Source organism: Chrysochloris asiatica, unplaced genomic scaffold (assembly GCF_000296735.1).
Source record: "Chrysochloris asiatica unplaced genomic scaffold, ChrAsi1.0 scaffold00120, whole genome shotgun sequence".
In the NCBI taxonomy this organism is placed as follows: Eukaryota; Metazoa; Chordata; class Mammalia; order Afrosoricida; family Chrysochloridae; genus Chrysochloris; species Chrysochloris asiatica.
Genome location: NW_006408638.1, coordinates 5,879,153 through 5,906,947, shown reverse-complemented (window position 1 = coordinate 5,906,947; position 27,795 = coordinate 5,879,153). Strand labels below are relative to the sequence as shown.

General features: G+C 38.5%; 1 protein-coding gene across 1 annotated transcript in view; it reads left to right on the top strand.

The window, feature by feature from the left end:
- The first annotated feature begins 2,742 nt into the window (after nucleotides 1–2,742).
- The window catches only part of ABI3BP (ABI family, member 3 (NESH) binding protein), a 317,931-nt gene continuing 292,878 nt past the window's right edge, over nucleotides 2,743–27,795 (top strand). The window contains exons 1-2 of the mRNA XM_006868650.1: nucleotides 2,743–2,753; nucleotides 3,384–3,514. Of these exons, the coding sequence (XP_006868712.1) occupies nucleotides 2,743–2,753; nucleotides 3,384–3,514 (142 nt within the window). The remainder of the gene's footprint in view (nucleotides 2,754–3,383; nucleotides 3,515–27,795) is intronic.

The following is a 27,795-nucleotide window of genomic DNA, read 5'->3' as shown; positions in this document are numbered from 1 at the left end:
TACCTGTTGCTTTTTCCTCTCAGAAAACCTGCCATTTCCTGCTAACACAGTGACTACATTTGCTTAACTTGATGGCAGTGGAATATAGGAGCTGAACCAGCAGTGCCAGTTGGAAGAGTGTCCAAGCTCAGGTTTGAGAGAGCTGCCTATTCTAGTGAAAAATTGGAGACGAAAACGACATGTTAAATAGCCCAGTCTCTTCCGTAACCAGTGCCAGGACATTCCTACAGTGAGAGCCTAGACAGGCCAGTTCTAATGACTTTAGCAATGTGCCTTCTCACGTTTTATTTGGAAGATGAGATTGTCTCTAAATTTTTCTTTCTTTTATTTGGGGTAAATTTCTGACTAGAATTTTCTTTGGTCACCGTTACTCCACTTCCCTCTTACTGTTTTGGCTCATGTACAGAAACTTCATGAAATAGGTAATTTCAAAGAGTCTGTGTAAATACACAAACAACATTAAAGTGTCTTACATGAGGAGGAGGAAATCATGAAATGCCTTTCACTGTCTGAGGAGGTAGATTATATTAGATGAAGTAGAGGGTCATTGAAGGCATAGGAGATGCTCAGTGTCTGCAATGATGGATTCATGCATGCTGGCAATTATAAGAATAACACAGTTATATAAGGTGACAGTGAGTCTGAGTGGATTCGGCAACAGCAAACACCAATAATGAATCCAGTCAGTCCACCAATATGCTTCTATTTGGGCAATATGATGTAGGAAAAAAAGAGTGTACATAGACTTTATTGGTAGATACAATCACCTTTCTAATTTAATTGTGATTATATAATTGCCACATAACAACAACAACAACAACAAATGATTGTCATCACTATTATTGCTGTAAGAATCCCTGGTGGTGCAGTGATGCCAACTGCAAGGTGGGCAGTTCAAACACACCAGTCTTTCTGCAGGAGAAAGATAAGGCTGTCTGCTCCTGTGAAGATATTGTTGTTGTTGTTATGTGCCGTGGAGTCGGTTCCGACTCATAGCGACCCTGCACAGGGTTTCCGAGGCTGTTCATCTTTACGGGAGCAGAACGCCTCATCTTTCTCCCGCGGAGCACCTGGTAGTTTCGAACTTACAGTCCTGGAAACCCTATGGAGCAGTTCTACTTTGTCCTCTAGTGGCGCTATGAGTTGGAATTAACTGAATGGCAGTGGGTGTTATTGTTGTGGTTAGCGCCATCAAGTCAGTTCCCCGACACCCACTTATAAAATGCTTCCGCTGTACCAGGTACCGTAGTAGTAAATGCTTCCTTCAATCCTGCTGGCAGATTTATGAAATTGGTACTGTCATTTCTATTTAAGAGTTTAATAGTTAAGAGTGGAAGCTCTGGGGTTAAACTGCATCTTAAAATGCCAGCTCCCTAGTTTCCCAGTGTGTGGACTTAGGCCTTTCACTTAACTTCTCAAGCTCAGTTCCTCTACTTACAAAATTAGGGTGATGATAATACCTGACTCAGGGATTGCTTTGAGGGTTGGTTGTTGTTGTTAAGTACTGTGGAGTCGGTTCCGATTCATAGTGACCCTACACAGGGTTTGAGGGTTGGTAGAATGTGTTAATGCATGTATTTGATTAGACCAGCATCTCGCAGGAGCATACAAAAATTTAATCAGTATTGTTAATGTATAGATGAATTTTGTTCAAGGGCATGTAATTAATAAGTACCATCCAAAATTGAAACTCCAGTGAGTTCTTCTCCAAATTCCATCCACATTAATAACCATTTGAATATCCTGGTGTGGCCAGGATGGTGTGGCCAGGATACTTCTTTGAGCCTCGGTTTTTCTTGCAAATAAAATGGGGACAATAAGGTATTGCTTGTACATAATCATTGTGGGTATTAAAATGCAATAGTGTAGGTAAGGACTCCTGGTGTGGTACTGTAAGATCAGCAGTGGATTACAAAACACAAGGTTGACAGTTCAAACCCACCAGCTGCTCCTTGGAAACCCTATACAGAATTGCTATGAGTCGGAACAAACTCAATGGCACTTAACAAGTGTAGGTAAAGATATTGTTACAGAGCCTGGCCGAGAGCTGGGAATCAATTAGTTATAATAGTATCCTCTTTAGAGGATTTTAGAACTTTGTCTATATAGAATATAATATAGAATATCAATCTGTAGAATATAATGGGAGTGCAGTGGCTCCACACAATAAGTACTGGACTGCAGACCACAAGGTCCACTGTTGAATCCCGCCTGCTGCACTGCAGAAGATAAGACATTCTGCCGCCACAAAAATTGAAAGCCTTAGAAACCCTATACAGGGTCACTATGAGTTGGAACCAATTTGACGACACTTAGCAACAACAACAGAATATAATATATGTATATACTCATATGAGTCCTGGTGTGGTGCTGTAGGATAATGCACTGGACTGCAAGGTTGGTGTGAACCACAAAATTGATTTGAACTGCAAGATCGGTGGTTCGAGCTTACCAGGTGCTCCTCAGAAACCCTATACTGTGTCTCTATGAGTTGGAAAATGACTTGATGACATTTAACAACATCATATACTCATATATATTATATATAATTTATAGCTGTGGAGTCCTGATCTTACTATTAAGGACTTGTCATAATATTGTTGTTGTTAAGTGCCGTCGAGTCAGTTACAATTCGTAGTGACCCTGTGTAGGATTTCAGAGGAGTGGTTGGTGGGTTCGAACCACAGCCCTTGTGATTAGTGATCCAGTGTTTATTCTATAGTACTACATTAGAACTGCAGAATGCTAGAAGTGTAATTTTCTGGGCCCACTCCTGTTTAAAAGAAAAATGCAATTTTCTTACTGGCTAAAGAGCTCTGGTAGCGTAGTGGTTATGAATCGGGCTGCGAACGTTAAGGTCAGCAGTTCGAAACTACAAGCTGTTCCGCGGGAGAAAGATGAGGTTTTCTGCTCCTGTGAAGATTTACAGCCTCGGAAACCCTGTACAGGGGCGCTATGAGTCGGAACCGACTCCACGGCACTTAACAACAACAACAACAATTAAAAAACCGTCTCCTTCTTAATAGGATTTTATTTTATAGTTTGTATGTCCCAATGATGGTGAGCGTGTCTCTTGTAGATTTTTAAAGATAATTCATTGAGGATTTCAAAACTGCTTAAATATTTCTTATCTTTCACAAATTCACATTAACCATAATTTCAATGATATATCACTGAGGGACAAGAAGAGACAGAAACAACTTAGCAGAGGGGGATGTGATGATAGGTTTTTGCTGTTATGCCTACTTTTTTTTTTTTTTGGTGTGTGTGGGAAAGGGTGTGATGTCATCCTGTCTCCACCCCCTGTGAGTAAGTCCACAGCACCACTAAGTGCAGCCGCTGCCTCTGTCACTGGGAGACAGTCCACTTAAATGCAGCTCCAGGGTTGCAAGACATTCACTAACATCACTCCCCGTGCGAAGTGGCAAATGCAACATGCTCTCCAGCTTGGGGTGTCTACTTCTCTGTGGAAGTATTGCACTAACCCTGGGAAATGCACAGAAATTGCCAAAAGGCAAGTAGCTCTGATGTTCTATGTTTTAAGAGTAATGTTTAAGAGTCTTGAGTTTTGAAATGTTGATGTTAAATATGATCTGCTTTACCATATGGGGGAGTAGAGTTATTCTGCAGAAATGTAAAGTTCAAATATGTGAAGAAGTCAGACTTTTACTTTCTCTTCCCCCTTCTGTAATTTACTTTTCAACTGGAACTCTGTATTGTACAAATGAAAACCAATTTTTTATTAAGTTTAACAGATGTTTACAGTGACTTGAATGGGTTATTTCAAACTATAATATCTTTATAGTGAATCAAATTATGTTGTTGGGTATTGTTGGGTCTGTTAAAAAGAGTTGTTTGATGTTTGTATTCCCCTACCTAGAAAGTAAACCATTTCTAGCTTAAAGTCTGAAAGAAGCTATTACTGAATATAATATACTGAAACCTAGGATGCTGATTATAAACTGCCCACATATTTGTTAAGTTGAAGGTGGAGGGAGTTCCAGGCATGAAGCACCAAAGTACGGTCATGTGCTTTTCGTAGACACGTCTGTCTCTCCAGTATCTAGGAGAAAGTTTGATTTGCTGGACAGCACACTCCCCCTTTTCCTAGCTGACTTGCTCTCATTTTAGTGTTGGTATTTTGTTTATAAATGTCATTGGGAGAAAATGAAAATCTCTAAATTTAGAACCTAAAATTCACCCAAACAAGAGACACTTCCACTGTCTTTGAACACAAATGCTGCCATTATTTTTTGTTTCTTTACAGAGGTAGTTTTCTAAGCCACTTCTCTGTCTATAAAGGAATTTTATGGTCACAGAGTGCTGTAGTCAGCAGGGTTATGAAAAATGAGCAAGGACTTACCATCCAGTTATGATCGAAAATACTGAACAAAGTAAAGCTTAGCCACAGGCTTGTCCAAAACCGGGTGAGTGCTCATAGAGTCAAAAAGACAGGTGGTTGGTGTCTGACTATGTAAAAGCTGGTTGTTAGGTCTACTCTCTGGATAGTTTGCTCTCGAGTCCTCTTGTCCCAAATGCAAGCTGATCTCTCCTCAGTACGTAAAATGAAACTAGAGTTCCAAATGTGAAGGCTGAAAAGTTTAGATAGTTGGTATTTCACATTTCTTACTGCTTTTCACATTAATATTCAATTTCTTTCTTCTACAAAGAGTTTTGTTTCTTGGTGTCATAGTAAAAGTATTCACACAAATCTATTATGAGCCATAACCATTCCAAATTATTTGTCTTTACTGATGAATTTGACAAGGACATAACCGTTGGTTTTTTTCAGGCTTATACCTACAGATGGTTTTATTTGACTCTGTATTCACTGTGATGGGATGATAGCTATAGTTTTGACTTCAAACTTCTTCAAACTTCTGCAAATTCCAAGTGCTTAAATTATCATGTTGCAATCCCTGAATAAAACCTCTTGACACAATTTTCCTTTTTTTGCAAAGGTAGAAAAAAAATTGTAGTTGTCAGTAAGGACACAACTATTTTTCTAGTGCTTTGAGCTTTAATCTGTCGTATTTGCATCCAGGTTTCTACTGTAAAATCTCAAATACTCACAGTTTGGTAGTTTGAAAAACTGTCAAATTATAATAATCACATTATAAAATAAATGATAAATCCTTTTGTTTCTAATGCTATTTTTTTTTCTTTATTATGAAAGCTACTGAGAAACTTTGTTTTACTTGAAGTTACCTTTCTCAAAAGTTCCAGGAATAAGTGTGTTGTTGTTAAGTGATATCGATTCAGTTCTGACTCATAGCAACCCTGTATAGGATTTTCAAGGAGTGTCTGATGGGTTTGAACCACTGGCCCTGAGGTTCAAACTGACTTTGTGGTTCAGTGCTTTATCCTACAGCACAACACCAGGAATAAGTGTATTGCCCTAAAAAATGTCTCTCTGTGTATGTGTGTGTACATGCGCACCAGAGGGAACTTCATCTGCTTCCTACCTACAACATCTGAAGCATTTCAAGCTTTTGGGAAATCACAGTGGCTGTTAGCATTTTATAGATTCTGAAAATATCTCAGAAAAGAGCCTTATCCAACTTTTTAACCCATTGCTTCCTGAACTCATGTGGCCAAGAATTCTTTTTTTTGTAATAGAACAACTATGGTATCTTGTCAGGGATTTGTCTTTCACAGAACACATTTTGGGAAATGCTGAGTAAATAAGGAAAAAAAAAAAAAGATAAAAGGTTTTTCTCTGTTTCTTTCTTCCTACTTCTGTGTTAAATAATATCTAAGACTTAAGACGAGTACAGAATTTTTTAGGTAGCAAGGGAATTAACAAACATCCTTGGTGACACTGTGGGTTAGGTGTTGGGTTGCTAACTCCAAGGTTCAAAACCCATTATGTGCCTTGTGGGAGAACAATGACACCATGTGCTCCGACAAAGATTCATAGTCTCGGAAAGCCTGTACATGGTCGCTTTGAGTTGGAATTATTGAGTTTGGATTTGGGTGCCCTAGCAATCATCTTACCTAGTGGTTTTCAGACTCTTCAGATGTATAGATCAGTAAATCAGTATATCAGGGTTTCATTACAAAGGACATACTTATATTTTGCCATGTAAGAATGTTCCAGTGGTGGGGGAAACCCATTGTTCATAAAAGCAAGTCCTTTTAATAGACTTGTATAAAAAATGAATTTGATTACATGGATAAGCCACTTGTTCTTAGTTTTCTCATTTCACCACATACTAATGAAATCTTAATCACTGACCATTATTTGGGAACCAGTGACCTAATTTAACGGTTTATTGTACAAATGAAGACACAGAAGGGCATTGGAGCTTACGCATTTCTCAACCCATAACCAGATTCCAAACTTCTGACTTGGAATCTGAGTTTGACCTTGCCTCATCAAGGAAGGCCCCCTGGACCTTGTAAAGTACAGTTTACATATGAACACTATCCTTTCTTTGAATAAAATTGCTTTTTGTAAAGCTCTAAAATACATCATCTTAATTTTTACATTTTCCCAAGAATCTATCCTCATTACAGAGTTGATGAAAGTAGGATGTGAAATAAGTTAATAATCATCATCTTGGTTACATGTATATAAGAAATCACTTGTGTGTTTTATGCCAGTTTATCTAGTCATATACCTTGTTATATAAAATAAGTTGTTGAAAGTTTCTTGCTTGCTTTTTGAAAGCTTACAGTGTAAGTTGTTGTTAGGTGCCATCTAGTCAATTTTTACTCAGAGTGACTGAGTAGAACTGCCCTGGGGTTTTCTTGGCTATGTTCTTTATAGAAGCAGATCACCAGCTCTTTTTCCCATGGAGCCTCTGGACAGATTTGAGTGCTTAACTGTTTGCATCACCAGGGCTCCTGACGTATAAGTTAGAGACTGTTAGTAATAGTACTCTTGTCAGCTCCACCACTTATTGACTGTATACATTGGCAAATAATTTACCTTTGCCAAACCTTCATTTTCCCATCTGTAAAGTAGTTATGATAATAATTAGCTCATAGTACTGCTAGGATTAAATGAAATAAGAGATGTAGCTGTTTTAGTAAAGGGCCTGTCACATAACAGGTATGCAATTAACACTTACTGGGTCACTGAAAAGTAGTTCAACACTGAAAAAACATGTACATTAATTTATGATCTTATATCCAAGCTATAAGGGAAATCTCTTGCGGGAGGGGAGTGACATGTGATGTGGACTGTTGGGAAAGGTGAGGCAAGGGAGTTAAGGGTTGCACTACTGGACAAGGATACAAGGTCTCCACCACAGTCTAGCCTGACCATTATTTGGTCACAAGGCCAAACACTGCTCTTTTCAATGGGAAGCTGCACCTTTGCTTTGCTGATGTTGTTAAATGCCTTTCAGTTCATTCTGACTCATAACAACCCCGTATAGGGTTTCCAAGGGACAGCTGGTGGGTTTGAACTGCTGACCTTGTGGTTAGCAGTCCAGTGCTTATCCTACAATGCCACACTTTTCTGTGAAGGCTGCTTGGATTCCTGGGAAGAGATCACTTGAGCTTGTTTTTTCAGGAGAAAAGTTAGACCACAACACCCAGACCCTGTAGAAGAATTGACCACATTGTTTTACTACTTATAAGCCCTTGTACTCCAACTACCTCTTGGAATCTTTTTCTTGGCATTGCAGATTTTTTTTTCCTTTAAAATTTTCCTAGCTCAAAAGGTAAAATAAAAACTGCAGAGAGCAATGTGTAGTGAAAGGAGCCAACAAAAGCACATACTGAGATACCAGCAGCTCGACACACCTTTTTGCAGACGCTCCTGTGTATCTGGATTATAATCATCCAGAATGAGAATGCAACCTTGTTAGGCAAGTCTATTGTGCCTCCTGAGGCATGTGTGGGGAAAACAACATAGAAACATCATTGAAGACAAAAATGTAATCAGATGACCAGAGGGCATGGGAATCTTGGGTGTTACTCTTGGCATATGGTAGAAGCAAGATGTAGCTGGCTCATCTCTTGAACACTTACCTGAGGGTAGAAATCTTGATGTTGGGAATAATGCCAAATCCAGGGGCAGAAGAAAATATTAGCTATCCTAGTTAATATTACTAATGATAATAGGTTTTAGTATCTAGATAGTATTCTTTGAGCTGTAACTTCAAATTGGACTTCAGTGCATGTACTGATACATTTGTTCAGTTAATGTATTATATTCCATGTCTATGCAAATCAGTTAGGATGAGAAGACAAGGTTTGACACCTGTCTATAGGATGTTGGTTTGACACCTGTCTATAGGATGTTGACTAAGGGAGGAGACAAAGGAGTAAAGACATAATTACATAGAGAGCCTCCTCTAGTTTGGGCTAAGCACAAAGTGCTTTAAGAGAAGTCAGAAGGGTCCAATTCAGACTTAATGGTAAAGGCATCTGATGAGGTATATAAGCCTGAAGGGCATTACGGGTAGGGGTAAGGAGAATGACTGCGAGATGAGAGGCCTCCCCTATAAAGGTAGATGTACAACAAGAGCTCCAGTAACTTCCAAGGACAGAACTCAATTGGTGGTAAAGTGCTGAGAGGGGAAGATGAGATTGGGAAATCTGTATGGGATGTAACTGCCTCCGTTGTCTCTATCTGTCCTGACTCCACAAGATTGATTATAAAGAGAAAATAGAATGCTGACTTTGGAGAGAAGGGGTCTTCCTTCTTGCTCTGTCAACTTTTCCAGCCACTTACCTAGAGTCCGGCTTTCAGCTGCCATGGAGTCCTATCAGCTTCATTTGGAAGAAAGTAAGCAAGTGTCACGCCAGTGACCCAGTCCATTTATCCAAAAGGTGGGCAATGGCTAGGATGGTCTGGGATCTCTTCCAACTTAGGGCAGGGAAGTTGAGGTAGGTGAGTGATTTGTTGTTGTTAGGTGCCATCTAGTCAGTAATGACTCATAGTGACCTTATGCACTACAGAATGAATCATTGCCTGCACCTGGGCCAATCTCAAAATCATTTCTATACATGAGCCTGTTGCTGCTGCCTCTGTGCCAATCCATTTCACTGGGGATCTTCTTTTTCTCTGATCTTCCACTTTACTAAACATTAGATCCTTCTCCAATGACTGATCTCTCCTGACTGTATGTTTGAAGTATGAGAGATGAAGTCTAGCCATCCTGGCTTCCAAGGAGCATTCTGACTGTACTTCTTCCAACACAAATCTGTTTATTCCTTTGGCAGTCCATAGTACTTTCAACATTCTCCTCCAATACCACAACTCAAATGCATCAATTCTTCTACAGTCTTCCTTATTTGCTGTTCAACTTTCACACGCATATGACATTACTGAAAATACCATGACTTGGGTCAGGCACACCTTAGTCCTCAGACTGCCATTTTAGCTCTAAAACACTTTAAAGAAGTCTTGTGCCACAAATTTGCCCAATATAATATGTCATTTGATTTCTTGACTGTTGGTTCCTTGAGTGTTCATGGTTGACCTGAGCAAAATTAAGTCTTTCTCACCTTCAATCTTTTCTTATTTTATACGAATGTTTTCTCCAGTGGTGAGAATTTTTATATTCTTTACATTGAGATGCAACCCACATTAAAGGCTGTGGTCTTTGATCTTCATCAATAAATATTTTAAGTCCTCTTCAATTTCAGCAAGCAGGGTTGTATCATTTGCATATCACAAGTTGTTAATAAGTCTTCTTCCAGTCCTGATGCTATGTTTCTCATCATATAATCCAGCTTTTTGGATTATTTGCTCAGCATACACATTTTATAAGTGTGGAAGTATATAACCCTGGCACACACTTTTCCTAATTTTAAATCATTTGGTGTTCTCTTGTTCTGTCTGAACAACTGCCTCTTGGTCTATGTACAGGTTCCTCATGAGCACAATTAAATGTTCCTCCTATTTCTCAATGTTGTCCATAGCCTTGACGTAGTAAATAAAGCAAAGGAAAACATCTTTATGGTATTTTATCTGACGTCAGCAATGATGTCCCTCATTCCATGTGCTCTTCTGAATCAGGCTTGAACTTCTGGAAGTTCTCTGTCAATGTATGGTTGCAGCTGCTTTCTCATTATCTTCAGTAAAACTTAACTCGCGTGGGATATCAATGATATTGCCCTATGATTTCTGCATTCTGTTGGGCCACTTCTTTTTGGAATGGGCACAAATAATGGATCTCTTCCAGTCAGTTGACGAAGTAATTGTCCTCCAAATTTCTTGGCATAGATAAGTGAGTGCCTCCAGTGCCACATCAGTTTGTTGAAAGATTTTGATTGATATTCCATCAATAACCAGTGCCTTGTTCTTTGCCAATAACTATAATGCACCTTGGATTTCTTCCTTCAGGATCATTAGCTCTTGATCATATGCTACCTCTTGAAATGGTTGAACATCAACCATTTCTTTTTGTTACTGTGATTCTGTGTTTTCTTTCCATCTTCTTTTGATGCTTTTTGCATCATTCAGTATCTTGCCCATTGCTGTTGTTGTTAGGTGCTATCGAGTTGGCGCTGACTCATAGTGATCCTATGCACAGCAGAACAAAACACTGCCCAGTCCTGGGCCAACCTCACTACTGTTGCCACTCTTGAGTCCATTGATGCTGCCACTTGGCCAATCCATCTCATTGGGGGTCTTCCTCTTTTTCTCTGACCCTCCACCTTACCAAACATGATATCCTTCTCCAGTGACTGGTCCCTCCTGACAGTATGTCAGAAGTATGAGAGACAAAGTTTGGCCATCTTGGCCTCCATGGAGCTGCATTCTTCCAAAATGGATTTATTGGTTCTTTTGGCAGCCCATGGCACTTTCAATATTCTCCTCCAACACCATAACTCAAATGCATCAATTCTTCTACGGGCTTCCTTATTCACTGTCCAGCTTTTGCATGCATATGAGGTTATTGAAAATACCATGGCTTGGGTCAGGCACACCTTAGTCCTCAAGCTGACATCTTTGCTCTGCAACACTTTAAAAAGGTCTTGTGCAGCAGATTTGTCTAATGCAATATGTCATCTGATCTCTTGACTGCTGCTTCTGTGAGTGTTGATAGTTGATCCAAGAAGAATGAAGTCCTTGACAACTTCAATCTTTTCTCCATTAATAAGAATGTTGTTTATTGATCCAGTGGTGAGGACTTTTGTTTTCTTGACATTGAAATGTAATCCATATTGAAGACTGTGCTCTTTGATCTTCATCAGTAAATGCTTTAAGTCCTCTTTGCTTTCAGCAAGCAAGGTTGTATCATCTGAATATTTTGCCCATCAAATACTTAAATACCGCAAGTTGAGGTTTGAATTTTTTCTCAGTTCCTTCAGCTTGAGAAATGATGAGCATGCTCTTCCCTTTGCACATTTCATCAGAATTTTTGACTTTATATTCTCAAGCTGACCTTTGAAATTTTCTGTTCAGCTCTTGTACCTCTTCACTTCTTCCATTTGCTTTAGCATCTCTGCACTGGAAAGCAAGTTTCAGAGTCTTTCCTTCATCCATTTTAGTTTTCCTTCTTTCTTGTCTTCTTAATGACCTTTTGCTTTCTTCCTGTATGATATTCTTGATGTCATCCCACGACTCTTCAGGTATTCAGTCTTTAGTGTCTAATGCATCAAATCCGTTTTTCAGATGATCTTTAAATTCAGGTGGGATATATTGAAGGTCATATTTTGACTCTCATGGACTTGTTTTCAATTTCTTCAGCATCTGCCTGAATTTGCATAGAATGGATGGTCTGTTCCACAGTCTGCCCCTGGCCTTGTTTTGACTGATGATAGGGAGCTTTACAACTGGCTGTTCTCACAGATGTAGTCAATTTGACTTCTATGCATTCCATCTGGTGAGGTCCAGGTGTATTGTCATCTTTTATTTTAAAAAGGTATTTACAATTAAGAAATCATTGGTCTTGCAAAATGCTATCATGTGATTTCCAGCACTGTTTCTATCACCAAGGTCATATTTTCCAGCTACTTATCCTTCCTCTTTGTTTCAAACCTTTGCATTCCAATCACCAGTAATGATTGTTGCATGTGTGATCAATTTCAGACTGAAGAAGTTGGTAGAATTCTTGAATTTCATCATCACTAGTTTTAGTGGATAATGTGTTAACTTGAAAATAGTGGTATTAACTGGTCTTTCTTGTAGGTGTATGGATATTTTCCTGTCACTGACAGCACTGTTCTTCATGACTGATCTTGAAATGTTATTTTTGATGATGAATGTGAATGTGTCATACCTGGCATGGCAAACCATGTGATTGTCAGATTCGAAATGGCCAACACCAGGCCATTCACCTCACTAAACTTAGGATATTATTGTTTATACATTCCATTTCACTTTTGACAATTTCCAATTTTCCTAGATTCATACTTTGTACATTCCATGTTTGATTATTTATGGGTGTTTACAGCTGTTTCTCTTCATTTTGGGTTGTGCCCCATTAGTAAATGAAGATCCTGAGGGCTTTACTCCATTAATGTCATCACGGTCAACTCTATGTTGAGGAGGCAGCTCTTCCCCAGTAGCATTCTGAGTGCCTTCCAACCTGAGGGACTCATTTTCTGGCACCATATCTAACAATATTCTCATGCTCTTCATCATGTTTCAATATTCAATATTCCGGTGCTACCTGATAGTGTTTCACTGTTATTGATAAGGTTTTCACTGACTAAATATTTGGAAGTAGTCTGTCTCTCATTCTTAGTCTGTCTTCATCTGGAAGCTCAGCTGAAACCTGCCCACCGTGGGTGATGCTGCTGGTATTTTAAACACCTGTGGCATAGCTTTCAGAATCACCATCACCACACAAGCTGCCACAGTTCGACAAACTGACAGACAAGTGGTGGAGGTGAGTTGGTAGTAGTGGGGAATTCAAAAGGAAGCCTTGTGGGTGAATGTGATAGTTAAGTTTTTATGTCATCATATAGTGTAATTAACTCTATTGGGTCATGCTATGAAGGGAAGCTTCCTTGGGAATATGCTCTGCTTCCAATATAGTGGGCATTCAGGAAAGGCTTGTTTCCTGTCTGCCGTGTCTAGATTTTGCATTTGGTTCATCTTCTGACCTCTATTCTTTGGACTTGAACCAATGGCCTACTCTGTTATCTGTCAATCTTGGGAATCATCAGTAGTAGCCTGCCTGCCATCTGTCCTGCCAATCTTGCTTCATCAATCCAGCAGCTACATGAGTCAGAAGTCTCCAACCTGATATCTAACCCGCAGACTTAAGACTAACCACCTATCCAACTGTGTGAGCCATTTCCTTGATATAAGCCTCTCTTTATATATATATATATAAGCTTACTGGTGTGGTGCTTTAGTATAAGCACTGGACTGCTAACTACAAGATTGGTGGCTGAAAACTACCAGTTGCTCCTCAGAAACTCTAAATAGGGTTACTATGAATCAGAACCAACTTGATGGCAGTTAGCAACAACAATGTAAGTTTCACTAGTTTTGTTTCTCTAGCGAACCCAGCCTAAGACAGTGGAGTTCTGCTTTTCATTGAGTAATACATATTGCTAGGATTCTACTAAAGAGTGCATTGGAAAAATGCTTCTACTTCTAAAAGAATAAATAAATTAAAGTTTTAAAACCAAGAGGGAAATATTTTAGCATCTTTTACAGTTATAAAATTTCTTGGCAATATTTATTTGGCTATTCAAGCAATACTTTTTTGAGAACCTCCTAGGTACAACTGAATGAGATTCAGCCCTGTTATAAGTGAACCTTATATTAAGACTATTACTATACTGAGTGCAATGTCAGTCACAAAAGGAAAACATCATATAAAGTAAACATAATCAGTCATTGAATTATAGTTGAAAAGATGTTGACTTGACAAATGTTTGTTGTATCTTTTTACCACAATAAAAAGAATGTAAAAATTAATCAAGCATAATTTTTTTTAATGTTAGTACTATTATTTTTAGAACTTGAGGTGTGGAAATAAATTAGCTATAGGTTATACATTTACTAATTCAGTTTTATAGTCTATATTGAGCCACGAAGTACTAAACATTAAGGCATTGCAGTGTTTTTTGTTTTATGGTCAGATAATGGAGCACAGGGAATACTTGAGAATAGAAAAATGCATCAACATGGTACTTTATTATTAAAAAAAAAAAAAAAGGCCTAAATGATTTTATAGATTAATGTGAGAACGCAAGAGGTTTGTATAAAACCAAAATGAGGCATCTAATGAAGGGAGAGCTATCTAGAATGTATGACCAGCCATTCAACCTGGATCACCATCTTCAGACAGTTCCATTTCCTGTTTTCTCCTTATAATTTATAAAAGTGGTTATGAAAGAAAGAAAATATTGAAAGCAAATAGATTAACTTAACAAAAGTACTTTGAGAATAAATATAAAATAGAAATAAAAATAAATAAAGCTGTCACTATGAGGACTAAGATGGATCTGACCCACGTCATAGAATTTCCAAATGTTTCATATTTATGTGAAAGTTGGACAATGAATACGGAAAGCTGAAGAAGAATTGCTGACTTTGAATTGTGGTGTTTGTGAAGAATATTGAACATACCATGGATTGCTAGAATATAGTCAGAATGCTCCTTAAAAGTGAGGATGACAAGACTTCATGCCAAGTACTTTGAACATGTCAACCTGAAGACATCATGCTTGTTAGGGTCTGCAAAGAAGAGGAAAGACTCTCAAAAAAAATGATTGACACAGTGGATACAATAATAGCAAACATAGTATGAGTGATAATCTAAGGTGCCACTATTGATCTGTCCAGGTATGGAAGAAAGAAGAGTGATGAAAATGGAAAATGCTTATAATCAACTTGTCCAATGGACCAATTGGGGCAGGTGAATATCAGTCATCATGATTCTGAGAAAAAATGAATCATGTACTAAGTTAGGAAAAACAAAGTACCAGGATACCAGTCACTGAAGAATACAGGAGTTAAATAAATATGCATTGCATTTCTGTGTTCAGAAGATCCAGGTAATACATTTGGAAATGGTTCATTTAATTGTACATATTATGCATAAAATCTTTTTTTTTCTTTATTTTATGTTAAGGGTAATTTTAAAGAACGTAAAACACCCAAAACCAAGCCTATTGCCTATGAGTTGATTCCAACTAATTCCAACCCATGTTACTGTACCATAGGATTGTCTTGCTATAATGTTTTAAAAAGCAATTTTCCAGACCCTTCACCTATAGTCATCCTGGATGAGTTAAAACTAACAACCTTCAGAAAATGTGGAACAAAAATATTAAAAAAAAAAGACCTTGCGTACTAGTAAGAAAGAGGCTGGAGGAACCTGAGACTATGACCCTCAACCACCCTTCAAGTATGGAAGGGAACTCACCCTCGTTGCCCAATTTTCAATCAAGCAATAGATAGGTATATTGTTGTTGTTAAGTGCCATCTAGTTGGTTCCAACCATAGCAACCCTATGTAGTATTTCCAAGGAGTGGCTGGTGAGCTTGAACTGCTGACGTTGCTTTTCAAACTTACTTTGCAGTCCAGCACATTAACCCACAGCACCACACCAGGGCCCCTATAGGTATACGTGGGAGGGGAGGCAGGTGACAATAACACTAGTAGGTATGCTCACCCTGGAATGGTCAATCATTTAAAATCAAAAGGGTAACATTCATCTAAGAACAAATTTGAAAAGGAACAGGAAGGTGGGTGGAACGGAATTAGGAACGACAGGGAGAAAGCAGGGTATCTATTATTGCATGGAGGGGATTGCAATCACTGAGATGAAATAAAGTGTTGTTGTTGTTGTTGTTGTTGAGTGCCATCGAGTCGGGTCCGACCCATAGCGACCCTGTACAGGGTTTCCGAGGGTGTAAATCTTTACGGGAGTAGAAAGCCTCATCTTTCTCCCGCGGAGCAGCTGGTAGTTTCGAACTGCTGACCTTAAGGTTCGCAGCCCGATTCGTAACCACTACGAAATAAAGTGTATAAATATAAAATTGATGATCTTGTCTGTGAACTTTCACTCAATTTACAATAAAAAGTTAAAACAACTGCCAGCCATTAGGTTAGTTGTTGAGTACAAACGGTGCCTCCTACAGGTGTTTTCAACTCCATTGTTAAGTACCAAGGAGTCCGCTCAATACCACCCTTTGCTTTTTTTCATTTAGCTCTTGTTGTTAGGTGCTGTCAAGTAGGTTCTGACTCAGCAATCCTGTCCACAACAAACCGAAACACTGCCACGTCCTACACCATGCTCACAATTATTGTTACCTTTGAGCCCATTGTTGCTGCCACCGTGTCAGTCCATCTCACTGGATGGGCTCCTCTTTTTCTCTTACCTTACCAAGCATGAAGTCCTTCTCCAGGGGGCAATTTCCTCCTAATAACATGGATAAAGTGTGAGAAAGTCTCACCAGCCTCCCTTCTAAGGAGCATTTTGATTGCACGTCTTCCAACACATACTTGTTATTTAGGCAGTCCATGGTACTTTTAATGTTATTCTCCAACACCATAATTTAAATGCATCAGTTCTTCTACAGTCTTCCTTAATCATTGTTTAACTTTTACATGCATATGAGGTGATAGAAAATACAATGCTTGGGTCAGGCACACCTTAGTCCTCAAACTGATATCTTTGTTCTTGAACACTTTAAAGAAGTCTTTTGTAGCAGATTGCTTAATGCATCATTAATTGATTTCTTGACTGCAGTTTCCATGAATGCTGATTGTGGATCCAAGCAAAATGAAGTATTTGACAACTTCAATCTTTTCTCCATTTATCATGGTGTTATTTATTGGTCCATTTGTGAGAATTATCATTTTCTTTACATTGACGTACAATCCATACTGAAGGCTGTGGCCTTTGAATTTCATCAGTAACTATATTAAATCTTACTCACTTCTAGCAAGCAAATTTGAATCATCTACATTCTACAGGTAGTTAATGAATCTTCCTTCAATCCTAATGCTACATTCTTCTTCATATAATCCACTTTCTCACTTAATTTGCGCAGCGTACAAATTGAATAGATATGGTGAAAGAATACAACCCTGGCCCACACCTTTCCCGATTTTAAACCATAAAGTATCCCCTTGCTCTTTTCAAATGACAGCCTCTGATCCTATGTAAAGGTTCCTCATGAGCACAATTAAGTGGTGTTCTTCACAATGTTACCCATGGTTTGTTATGAGCCACAGAGTCCAAAGCCTTTACACAGTCAATAAAGTACAAGTACTTCAAGATTGATCTTGAAATGTTCTTTTTGATGAATGATGAGTGCTAAGATACTTCTCTTTAATTTGCCATTCCTGGCATAGTAAACCATGTGATTGTAATATTAAAAATGGCCAATACCAGTCCACTTCAACTCCCTAATACCTAGAATATAAATATTTAGATCTTGATTTCATTATTTATGATTTCCTTTTTGACAACTTCAAATTTTTCTGAATTCATACTTCGTATCTCCCACGTTTCGATTAATGGATGATTATAACTGTTTATTCTCATTTTGAGTTGTGCCACATCAACAAATGAAGATCCTAAAAGCTTTGCTCTGGTTGCGTAGTGGTTACGAATCGGGCTGCGAACCTTAAGGCCAGCAGTTCGAAACTACCAGCCGCTCCGCGGGAGAAAGATGAGGTGTTCTGCTCCCGTAAAGATTTACAGCCTCGGAAACCCTGTACAGGGTCGCTATGGGTCGGATCCGACTCGATGGCACTTAACAACAACAACAAAAGCTTTGCTCAATTTACATCATTATGGTCAACTCTACTTTGAGGGGCAACACTTCCCCATTCATATTTTGAGTACCTTCCAACAAAAGGGCCTCATCTTTTGGCACAATATTTGATTATGTTCTACTGTTATTCATAGAGCTTTCAGTAGTTCCGTAGGATATTCTAGACAAGGAGTCACAGAGTCAGTGGTTTGAACCCACCAGCAAGAATTAAAGCCTCTGAAACCCTATCTGGGTTGCTATGAGTCAGAACACCTTGATGGCTTTTAACAACAGCATTCAGATGTAGTCTGCTCTCCCTCTTAGTCTAAGAAGCTCTACTGAAACCTGTCCACCATGAGTAACCCTGCTGGTACCTAAAATACCAGTAGCATAGCTCCCAGCATTACAGCAACACACTAGCCACAACAGTATAACACACTGGTAGATGAATTGTGGTCCGTTTAACTAGCTGATTTGACTAAGGCCATGCCTAAAGAACCTTCTTTGCAAGCAGGACAAGTTCCTTCTTTCACTTTCCCAGGTGGTGTTAAAGTATATTTTGTCAGTGGTGTGGCACTGTAGGATAAACTTTGAACTGCAAGGTTGGCAGTTCAAGCTCATTAAGCTGCTCTCAGAAACCCTATACAGGTTCACTATAAGTCAAAACCAACTTAATGGCACCTAACAACAAGAAGATGTCAGTAGACTTAGAATAAGGTATCAAAGAAGCTGAAGAACCTTTCCTCTCTTGCTCTCTCAGGCTCATCTTCTTCAAACACTGCCACAGATTATTTCCCATCTTGCTCAAATTTTTACTCAGGTTTTAGAAGAAAAATTGTGCTGGGTCTTGTTCTCAGATTGAAATTTACCCTAATGAGTAGCTTTATTATGAAGTGAAAAGTTAAATACTAAAAAAGAACAATATGGTTTAGTGGGTACCGTATGGGGTAAATGTGATTTTGAGTAACTTGTTAACCATTCTGAACTTCAGATTTAGTTTTTCCTCTGGAAAAGGAATAATAAAAATACCAGTTCTCTTTTTTAGCTTTTACTAATAAGTAATATTAAAGTCTCTTGGTGGTGCAAATGGTGAATGCATTTGACTGTTAACTGAAAAGTTATGGGTTGGAGACCATGCAGTCATGCCTCGGAAAAAATGGCCTAATGATTCTACTACCAAAAATCAATCATTGAAAACACCATGCAGCCCAGTTCTACTTGATACATATATGGGTCATTATGAGTCAGAATTAACTCAATGGCAAATGGCTACCGTCTAATGGATGACTTGAAGGATTTTTTATAGTCATTTTCTTAGTATGAGGACCAGATGCATTTTTGAAAATTCTTTACCTGCTCTAGCAGCTAGAGGGATCTCTCCTAGATACTGAAGTCTACAATGACAAGATGCGGAACTAAAAGAACAGTCTTTTATTGGATTATTTGTGTGTCTGGGACTGTAGTGTGTCAGCCTCCCACTGCAGTGGACTGAGGGAGGAATCGTGGCATGGGAGATGATGTGAGTTTTGTCATTTGCATCCCATTCCTGTTCCATCTCTCCTGCAGGAGTTGTGAAGGACCTTCTCAGAATAGTTTTACCTTTTATTGTGAAAGATTTGAGAGCACACATTGTGGTCCTTGATCTTTTATTTCTCCACATATCCAGGAGTACATTTCCATGTGACTTGAACTTTTGACTAGATGCCTGTTTCAGTCTTTTTGGCCACTTCTCAGATTTTGGGTTGATTCTGGTCCTTGGGTGACACAGTTTGTGCTTGACTTCTAAAATGTGTCACTTTGAACGCATCTAGTGGTTTTAATGGTATAAGAGTCTAGTAATCTACTTCTAGAAAGATTGTTGTTCTTGTTAAGTGCCGTCAAGTCAGTTCTGACTCAAAGTGACCTTGTATAGGGTTTCCGAGGAGCAGCTGGTGGGATTGAACTGCCAACTTTGTGGCTCAAACTGAAAGATTACAGCCAAGAAAACGCTATGGAGCAGTTCTATCCTGTAGCTCATGGGGGGTTGCCATGAGATGAAATAAGCAGCAATGGGGCAGATTTTTGGTTTGTGTTGGTTCTGGTCAGTTACATGAGTAGACTAATTTTTTTCATCCCCCGTCTTGTTCCCATTCTTTCTCTTTCCTATGCCTTTCAAACTCCACCTTGTTCTCCTCCTTTCCCTCCTACTTCCCTCTTTTCCTCTTTCTGCTCTTCCTTCAATATCTCAAGGGTTTTCAGTGCATATTCTCTTGGCTTTTACCTCGAATCACTCCTATTTGGCCTGCTATCTGTCCTCACAGCTGACTCTTCATCTGTTTGGATGCAGGAGGAGTCATCCCTTTGGAAGACAATGCACACTTTATATATTTCTCTAAGCAGGAGTGGGTGTTTCTACATCATGCTAAATGTTCCACTTGTATGAAAATATTGTGGTTTTCCAGTCATTTATCCTGGCATCAGCGAGTTTACAGATTTGCATTTATCTGATCAGTTCTGTGCATATCAGATTGGATAAACCATATCTGTATATTCACATCATAGTTTATTTTAAGTCCTTTGAAATATAACTTATGTACTATAAAATACAGATATTAGTGGTTTTATATATATATGTTATATTTATATTTATAAATATATAGGGGTTTTATTATATATAAGTGGATATATATATATATATATATATATATATATATAAGCTTGGTTTTCTACTTGATCCTGGATTTTTGTTGTATTATAATTGTATGGACTTGATATTTTGAAGAACTTGTTGAGAACTAACTGGTGTGTTGCTGTATAATAAACACTGGATTACTACCCACAAGGTCAGTGGTTCAAGCCCACCAGCCGCTCCTTGGAAATCCTATATAGTGCCACTCTGAGTCAGAACTGACTCCACAACACTAATCAACAACAACAAGAAACAGAACTTTGCTGTATTCCAGGAGCTCATTGAGTTGGATCTTAGTTTAAATTCTGTATTTCTTTTCATTTGACTCTTACCCAACATTTCTACAAAACTGAGTTTCTATGTAAAGTGTCCTCGAAAATATGATTCTCTGATTGGCAGCCAGATCACAGTTGCAGGCATTAAATACTGTTTTCAATACACCAACCTCCCTCTTTGATCCCTTCCAAAACCATGGTTCACTGTTTTCTGTACTCAACAGACGACTTCCAAATTTTCCTCTTACTCTTTGTCACCTTCCTTTCTCCAGCCTTCATGTCTTTTCAAGTTCTTATCTGTGTGCTTGGAAGATCCGCCACCATCTCTGCCTTAAAAACTTTGGATACTCTATTTGCTTTTAAATCTTTGCAACCATGGCACACAGTAATGATAAGTAGTAAAAAAAGTACATAAAAATGATCTTTCTAGATGGAAGTGTGATGTGTGTGTTGTGCCGAGTTGTTGTGCTGCTTCTCTGTGTAATGTGAGTGAATATAGAAAAGATGACAGTCTTAGGAATTTAGTAATTTGGTGTTACGAACCTTTGCTTCAGACTAATCAATGTATTAATATTACTGTGGGTTAGGATTTTTATGTAGCTGCGTATAGTTCTATGTCAATGCTGTTGATGTTGTTGTTGTTATGTGCCGTGGAGTCGGTTCCGACTCATAGCGACCCTGTACAGAGTTTCCGAGGCTGTAAATCTTTTCCGGAGCAGAATGCTTCATCTTTCTCCTGCGGAACAGCTGGTAGTTTCCAACTGCTGACCGTAAGATTAGCAGCCTGATTCGTAACCAGGAGCTCTGGTAGCGTAGTGGTTACGAGTCGGGCTGCTAACCTCAAGGTCAACAGATCGAAACTACCAACAGTTCAGAGGGAGAAAGATGAGGTTTTCTGCTCCCGTAAAGATTTACAGCCTCGGAAAAACCTGTACAGGGTCGCTGTGAGTCGAAACCGACTCCATGGCATACCACCACGCTACCAGAGGTCCATTCTGTATCAATAGTCTTGATAAATTTTTCACAATCCATCGTTTCACTGAAGCATATGACTATTTTTATTATCCTGTCTTGGAAACCACAATTTAAATTTTTAAATATTGATTGCAACTGAATAAGAAGAATTAATAAAACAATATCCTCAAATCACTTGTATCAAAAAAATAAATAAAAGCAGAACCTCACATTATAGGTTAGTAAAAGTTCCTCCTCCACATTTTCTTGGAGTGGAATCTCATTTTCACAATTTTTGTCACCATGTCTGCCTTTTCACATACAATACTTTCAGGAGCCTTTGTAGCTGTCTACAAAGCACATGCATTTAGTTTTATAATCCCTAAATTGTTCAGTTGGATTGCATTATATAATACTTGTTCTGAATCAACCACTTAATTCAAGCATCTGTTTTCACTTAGGTTAGAAAATTAACAACAAGTATTTACTGTAGAGTTTTCCAAAGTCGTCATAACCCACTGCTCAAATGTCATCTCTAAGGTTTTCGTGGTTTCTCAGAAACATCCACTTCAAACATTCCTTTTAATGACTAGAAATTGAGAGGCCACAAAGAAACCACAAACATTAATATTAAATAAACTTCCTGTGAATTGTTATCAAATAATTTCAAAGGCATTAAAAGGTATCTTTACATCCCCCTTTTAGGGATATCTCTTTCCAGGGACTTTATTTTGTGAGTGTGTGTGTATTTTAAGTAACATTTGTCTTCATTAATATGCTCTGAAACAAAAGTGCCACCTTATATCCTATATTCAGAATGCCTAGTGGCAGATGATCAGATTTGAATGGAAAAGAAACCTGCTGAGTTTTGTTGTATTGGAATTTCATCTGCTTAACAAACCTAAAATTAATGATCTCAAACTAAGTTGATGGACTTAAACCCAGAACCAAACCCCTTACCCTGAACTTGATTCTAACTTAAAGCAACCCTGTAGGTCACAGTAGAACTGTGCCATAGAGCTTTCAGGGCTGTACTCTTCATTAATTTATTTAGTTTGTATTAACATGAAAACCAATACTGCCATTTATGGAGCTTCTATTTTGTGCCAAGTGCTTTGTATCTCATTTTACTTGTATGTTGTTGTTCTTGTTGGTTGTCATTGAGTCGATTCTGACCCATGGAGAAACCCCTATGTTACAGAGTAGAATTGCCACATATGTCTTTTTTTTTTTTTTTTTTTTTTTTACATTCAACAGATTATACATTTCATCTCAGTGATTGCAATCTCCTTGCAACAACAGTAATACTTTCTCTGTTTGGCTTCCCTTTTATATCTTCTATTTCACAAATGAATAAAGCAAAAATATTTGAGGTATACATACAAAACAAAAAATATATATATTCATTTAAATGTCCTAAGGGCATATTCTACAAGATAACCCCCTGCCCATGAACAGGCACAAAGTCTTACTCAGTCCGTTAGCCTAGAGGCTGAAGCTGCTCTATCTTGCCATGCCATTACCTCTGCTACCATCTCTACTGTTACTGCTTTTCTGGGTAAGATCTCATGCTCCATTCATGCTCTTCTTTTGTGATAATCCTGGGATGGTCTGTTCTTGAAATGAAAGATTAACTACTCCCCCCTTTTAGTTACATATCTTCAATAATTACAGTTGTGACAATCACAATCAATCCTGAAAACTATTACTCACAACTGAATCATAAAATCCTATCAGCATCATCCCCCATGTCTTTTCATCAGATCCATCTGTAGAAGAAGAAAATTATTCATTGGGAAGTCTACCTTACCCCCCTTGTTCTAAGCATACTCATGAAAGTAGATTTGCCTAAAGCAATATTTCATATGATTTATTGAAACTAAGCACACTCATGTAAACATGTAAGCCAGTCACTTTGTGCCCTTATAACGCCCCATTTTTGATAGCCAGTGTCTAGTTTGCCCATCCCTATCAACCCAGTGCATTGAAGAAATAAACTTGTATGAAGATTCCTTCTATTTCAGGTGATATTTTGAGCAACTGCATCCAAGTAATCAAACTATAATAATTTACACTTTCTCCCAGGATCAAATATCTTTATCTTCTGGTTGAGTTCTGGTCAGTTAGCCATTCAAGCTAGGTCAAATGATTCTAGCTGCAAGTTTGGGAGTTCACGCATGCCTTCCTGCACTTCAGACCAGTTGGCCATTTCACTCTCAAGTTACCCAGTTGCTAGGTCAGTACACATGGGCTTGGGAGTTCACACATCTCCCTAAACTTCAGACCAGTCAGGCCTTCCTCTTCTCTCTCTTACCTTGAGGTCAACGGGTGTCAATGGAACATGACCAAACTCAGTCTGTGTCTTCATTGCTGCATTTCTTTCACTTTCACTCACAAGTAGACCAGGGTGGTCACCAGTGAGCATGGGTTCCCTTTGAGTTTTGGTCTTAGAAGCGGGTTTTCCCTGATGGGCTTTTTCTGCCTTGATGCAGAAGTGAAATCTTTGAAGGATCAGATTGTCCCATCTGTCATCTGTTGAGAGACTGATGGGTTCAGACTGCTGACATTTCACTTATCAGCCAAGCACTTAACCACTGAGTCACCAAGGATCCTTGACAGACTTAGTGGGCTTAAAGCTTGAGAAAGCATCAGAACCACCTGGGGGAACTTGTTAAAATACAGAATGGTGGGCCTCATTCCCAGAGTTTCAGATTTATACATGTGAGATTGTGAGAGAACTTGCATATCTCACAAATACACTGTTGAAATTGATGCTTATGATGATGTTGCTTATTTGGAGACAGTATTTGAAAAATTACTGAAGCAACAATCAAGAAATCAAATGACATATTGTGTTAGACAAATCTACTACACAAGACCTCTTTAAAATGTTAAATAGCAAAGATACCAATTTGAGGAGTAAGGTACACTTGACCCAAGTCATGGTATGTGGACAATGAATAGGGAAGACTGTAGAAGAACTGATGCATTTGAATTATGTGTTGGGAGAAGAATATTAAAAGTAGCATGGACTGCCAGAAGAACAAGCAAATCTATGTTGGAAGAAGTACAGCCAGAATGCTCCTTGGAAGCATTAACTTCATGTATGTTATCAGGAGGGATCAGTCCCTGGAGGACATCATGCTTGGTTAAATGGAGGATCAATGAAAAAGAGGAAGAACTCCAATTATATGAATGGACACAATGGCAGCAGCAATGGGCTCAAACATAACAATTGTGAGGATGGTAGAAGACTATTTTCAAGTGTTCGTTAGTAGTATCTGCCATCCTCACAATTGTTGTGTATAAGGAATGTTGTACACAGGAAAGCTATAAGTTGGAACTGAATCAGTAGCACCTAACTACAACAACAACTGTGAATCTACAAAGTAGGGGGACTCCTACTACTACTGCTGATATATTGAACAAACCTGATGAGGGTAGCCATGCATTGAGAATGCTATGTACTGGAGCACCAATTGAAAGACAGTGGTTAGTATTAGGTAAATTACTATCCCACTGACACCAAGATGATTTCAACTTACTCTGTATAGAGTTTCTGAGTTAGTAAACTTTTATGGGAGCAGAAAGCCTCAGTTTTCTCCCCAAGAACAACTGGCAGATTTGGACTGCCTATGTTGAAATTAGCAGCCAAGTGTTCATCCCATAGCGCCATGAGGGCTCTTTAAGTTACTATGTTGTTATTAAGTGTCATTAAGTCAATTCCAACTCAGAGAGACCCTGTATAGGGTTTCTAAGGAGTGACTGGTGGGTTTGAACCACCAACCTTGTGGTTAGCAGTCCAGTGCTTATCCTACAGCACCATATCAGGACTCCTAAATTATTACAGTTCTTTAAATCTGTGCTTTCTGTTCAGTATATGAGACATCTGTAAGAAACACACACACAAAACAAAAACAAATTTAGCTTGAAGATAGTAAGATCTCTGGCTCTAGTGATGAACTTACCAGCTATCTTTTATACTTAAAATATATCATTTGCCATAGCTAGTTGAGTTCCTAATTTTGTATGTTGGTGAGTAATGTTTAAAACTTGGGCTGGAAGGGTTTGTTAGTAATATATTAGAGTCATTCCACTTATGTGTGTTTGTATATGTTAATTCATAATATATACCTAAGGCATCTGTTCAGTGTAACCTAAACTTAAGAAAGCTCACTATAAAGTATGAAGGGTTTATTTTATAAGTCAATCAAGAAAAATACAATTGTCAAACTAAGATGAATTTGATACTTCATGTAAATGTTTTCTGTCATTTTGATTTACAATAGACTGTTAGCCAACCCTTTGGTTATACATCAGCCTATTGTTGAACATTAACTGTGACATTTGTATTTAGCAGCCAGTTAAAAAAATTAGGTGTACTTTGCATGGAATCATAAAACACTTGAAGAATGTATAACAATGTGTTTGTGGGCCTATGCATTTTTCACGGTGTTGGTCCTTAGATACTCAGTTTCTCAAAGAAATTTGTTGCTGTTAAGTGATGTTGAGTCAGTTCTGACTCATAGTGGCCCTGTAAAGGATTTCTGAGGAATGGCTAGTGGGTTTGAGCTGCCAGTCTTGGTGTTAGTAGCCCAGTGCTTATCCTACAGCCCTATACCAGAACTTGTTAAGTGCTACCAAGTTGGTACCAACTCTTAGAAACCCTATATAGGGTTTTCGAGGAACAGCTGGTGTGTTTGAACTGCTGACTTCGTGGTTTGCAGTCTAGTACTGATCCTATAGTAGTATACAAGGACTGTTGTTGTTAGGTGCCATCGAGTCGGTACTGACCCATAGCTACCTTATGCACAGCAGAACGAAACACTGTCCAGTCCTGGGCCAACCTCACAATGATTGCTACACTTGAACCCATTGATGCGGACTTTGCCAATCAGTCTCGCTAAGGGTCTTCCTCTCTTTCTGTGACTCTCCACCTTACCAAACATGATAATTGTTCTCCAGTGACTTCATCCAGAGATGAAGCTAAGCCATCCTGGCCTCTAAGGAGCACTCTGGCTGCACTTCTTCCAATACAGATCTGTTGGTTCTTTTGGCAACCCATGGCACTTTCAATATTCTCCTCCAACACCATAACTCAAATGCATCAAGCCTTCTACAATCTTCCTTATTCACTTTCCAACTTTCACATGCATATGAGGTTATTGAAAATACCATGGCTTGGGTCAGGCGCACCTTAGTCCTCAAGCTGACATCTTTGCTTTTCAACACTTTAAAAAGGTTTTGTGCAGCAGATTTACCTAATGCAATGCATCGTTTGATTTCTTGACTGCTGCTTCCATGAGTGTTGATGACTGATCCAAGAAAAATGAAGTCTTTGACAACTTCAATCTTTTCTCCATTGATCAGAATGTTGTTTATTGGTCCAGTGGTGAGGATTTTTGTTTTCTTTACATTGAGATGCAATCCATTAAGACTGTGCTCTTTGATCTTCATCAGTAAATGTTTTAAGTCCTCTTCACTTTCAGCAAGCAAGGCTGTATCTCTTATAAAAATCATTAAATATTTTTGTTATTTTGTTATTGAGAGTATATAAGGGGATTTCAAACAGTTCATGAAATAAAAGCTATAAATAAGAAAAACGGATATTGTCTGTGTGGCATTCTTAAGATAAAAGGAATAAAAGTCAGTTCCAACTCACAAAGTGATCCTCTATAGGGTTTCTGAGGAGTGTATCATGAGTTTGAACCACCAGCTTTGCAGTTCAAACCACTACACCTACTGTGCCACACCAAGGCTCCAACAAAAGTAACTGTTGTTGTTAAGTGTCATCGAGTTGGTTCTGATTCATAGCGGCCCTATATGGGGTTTCCAAGGAGCTGCTGGTGAATTTGAACCACTGACCTTGTGGTTCAAACCTACTTTGCAGTTCAGTGTTTATCCTAAAGTGCCACACCAGGTAGGCATATGTGAAATTTTCTCATTTCTTACAAGAAATCATTAAAATTGTTATTGTTGAGCATATATAAGGGGATTTCAAACAGTTTATGGAAAAAGGTTATAAGTAAAATTTATAATCATTCCTCAGTTATAACTTTTGCTACATTTGTATTATTATTTTTAAGGAACTCTGGTAGCATAATGATAATGAGTCAGACTGCTAACCTCAAGGTCAGTAGTCTGAAACTATTAGGCATTTGGTGGGAGAAAAGATGAGGCTTTCTGCTCTTGTAAAGACTTACAGCCTCAGAACCCCTGTACAGGGTCGCTATGAGTTGGAATTGACTCCATGGTGCATAA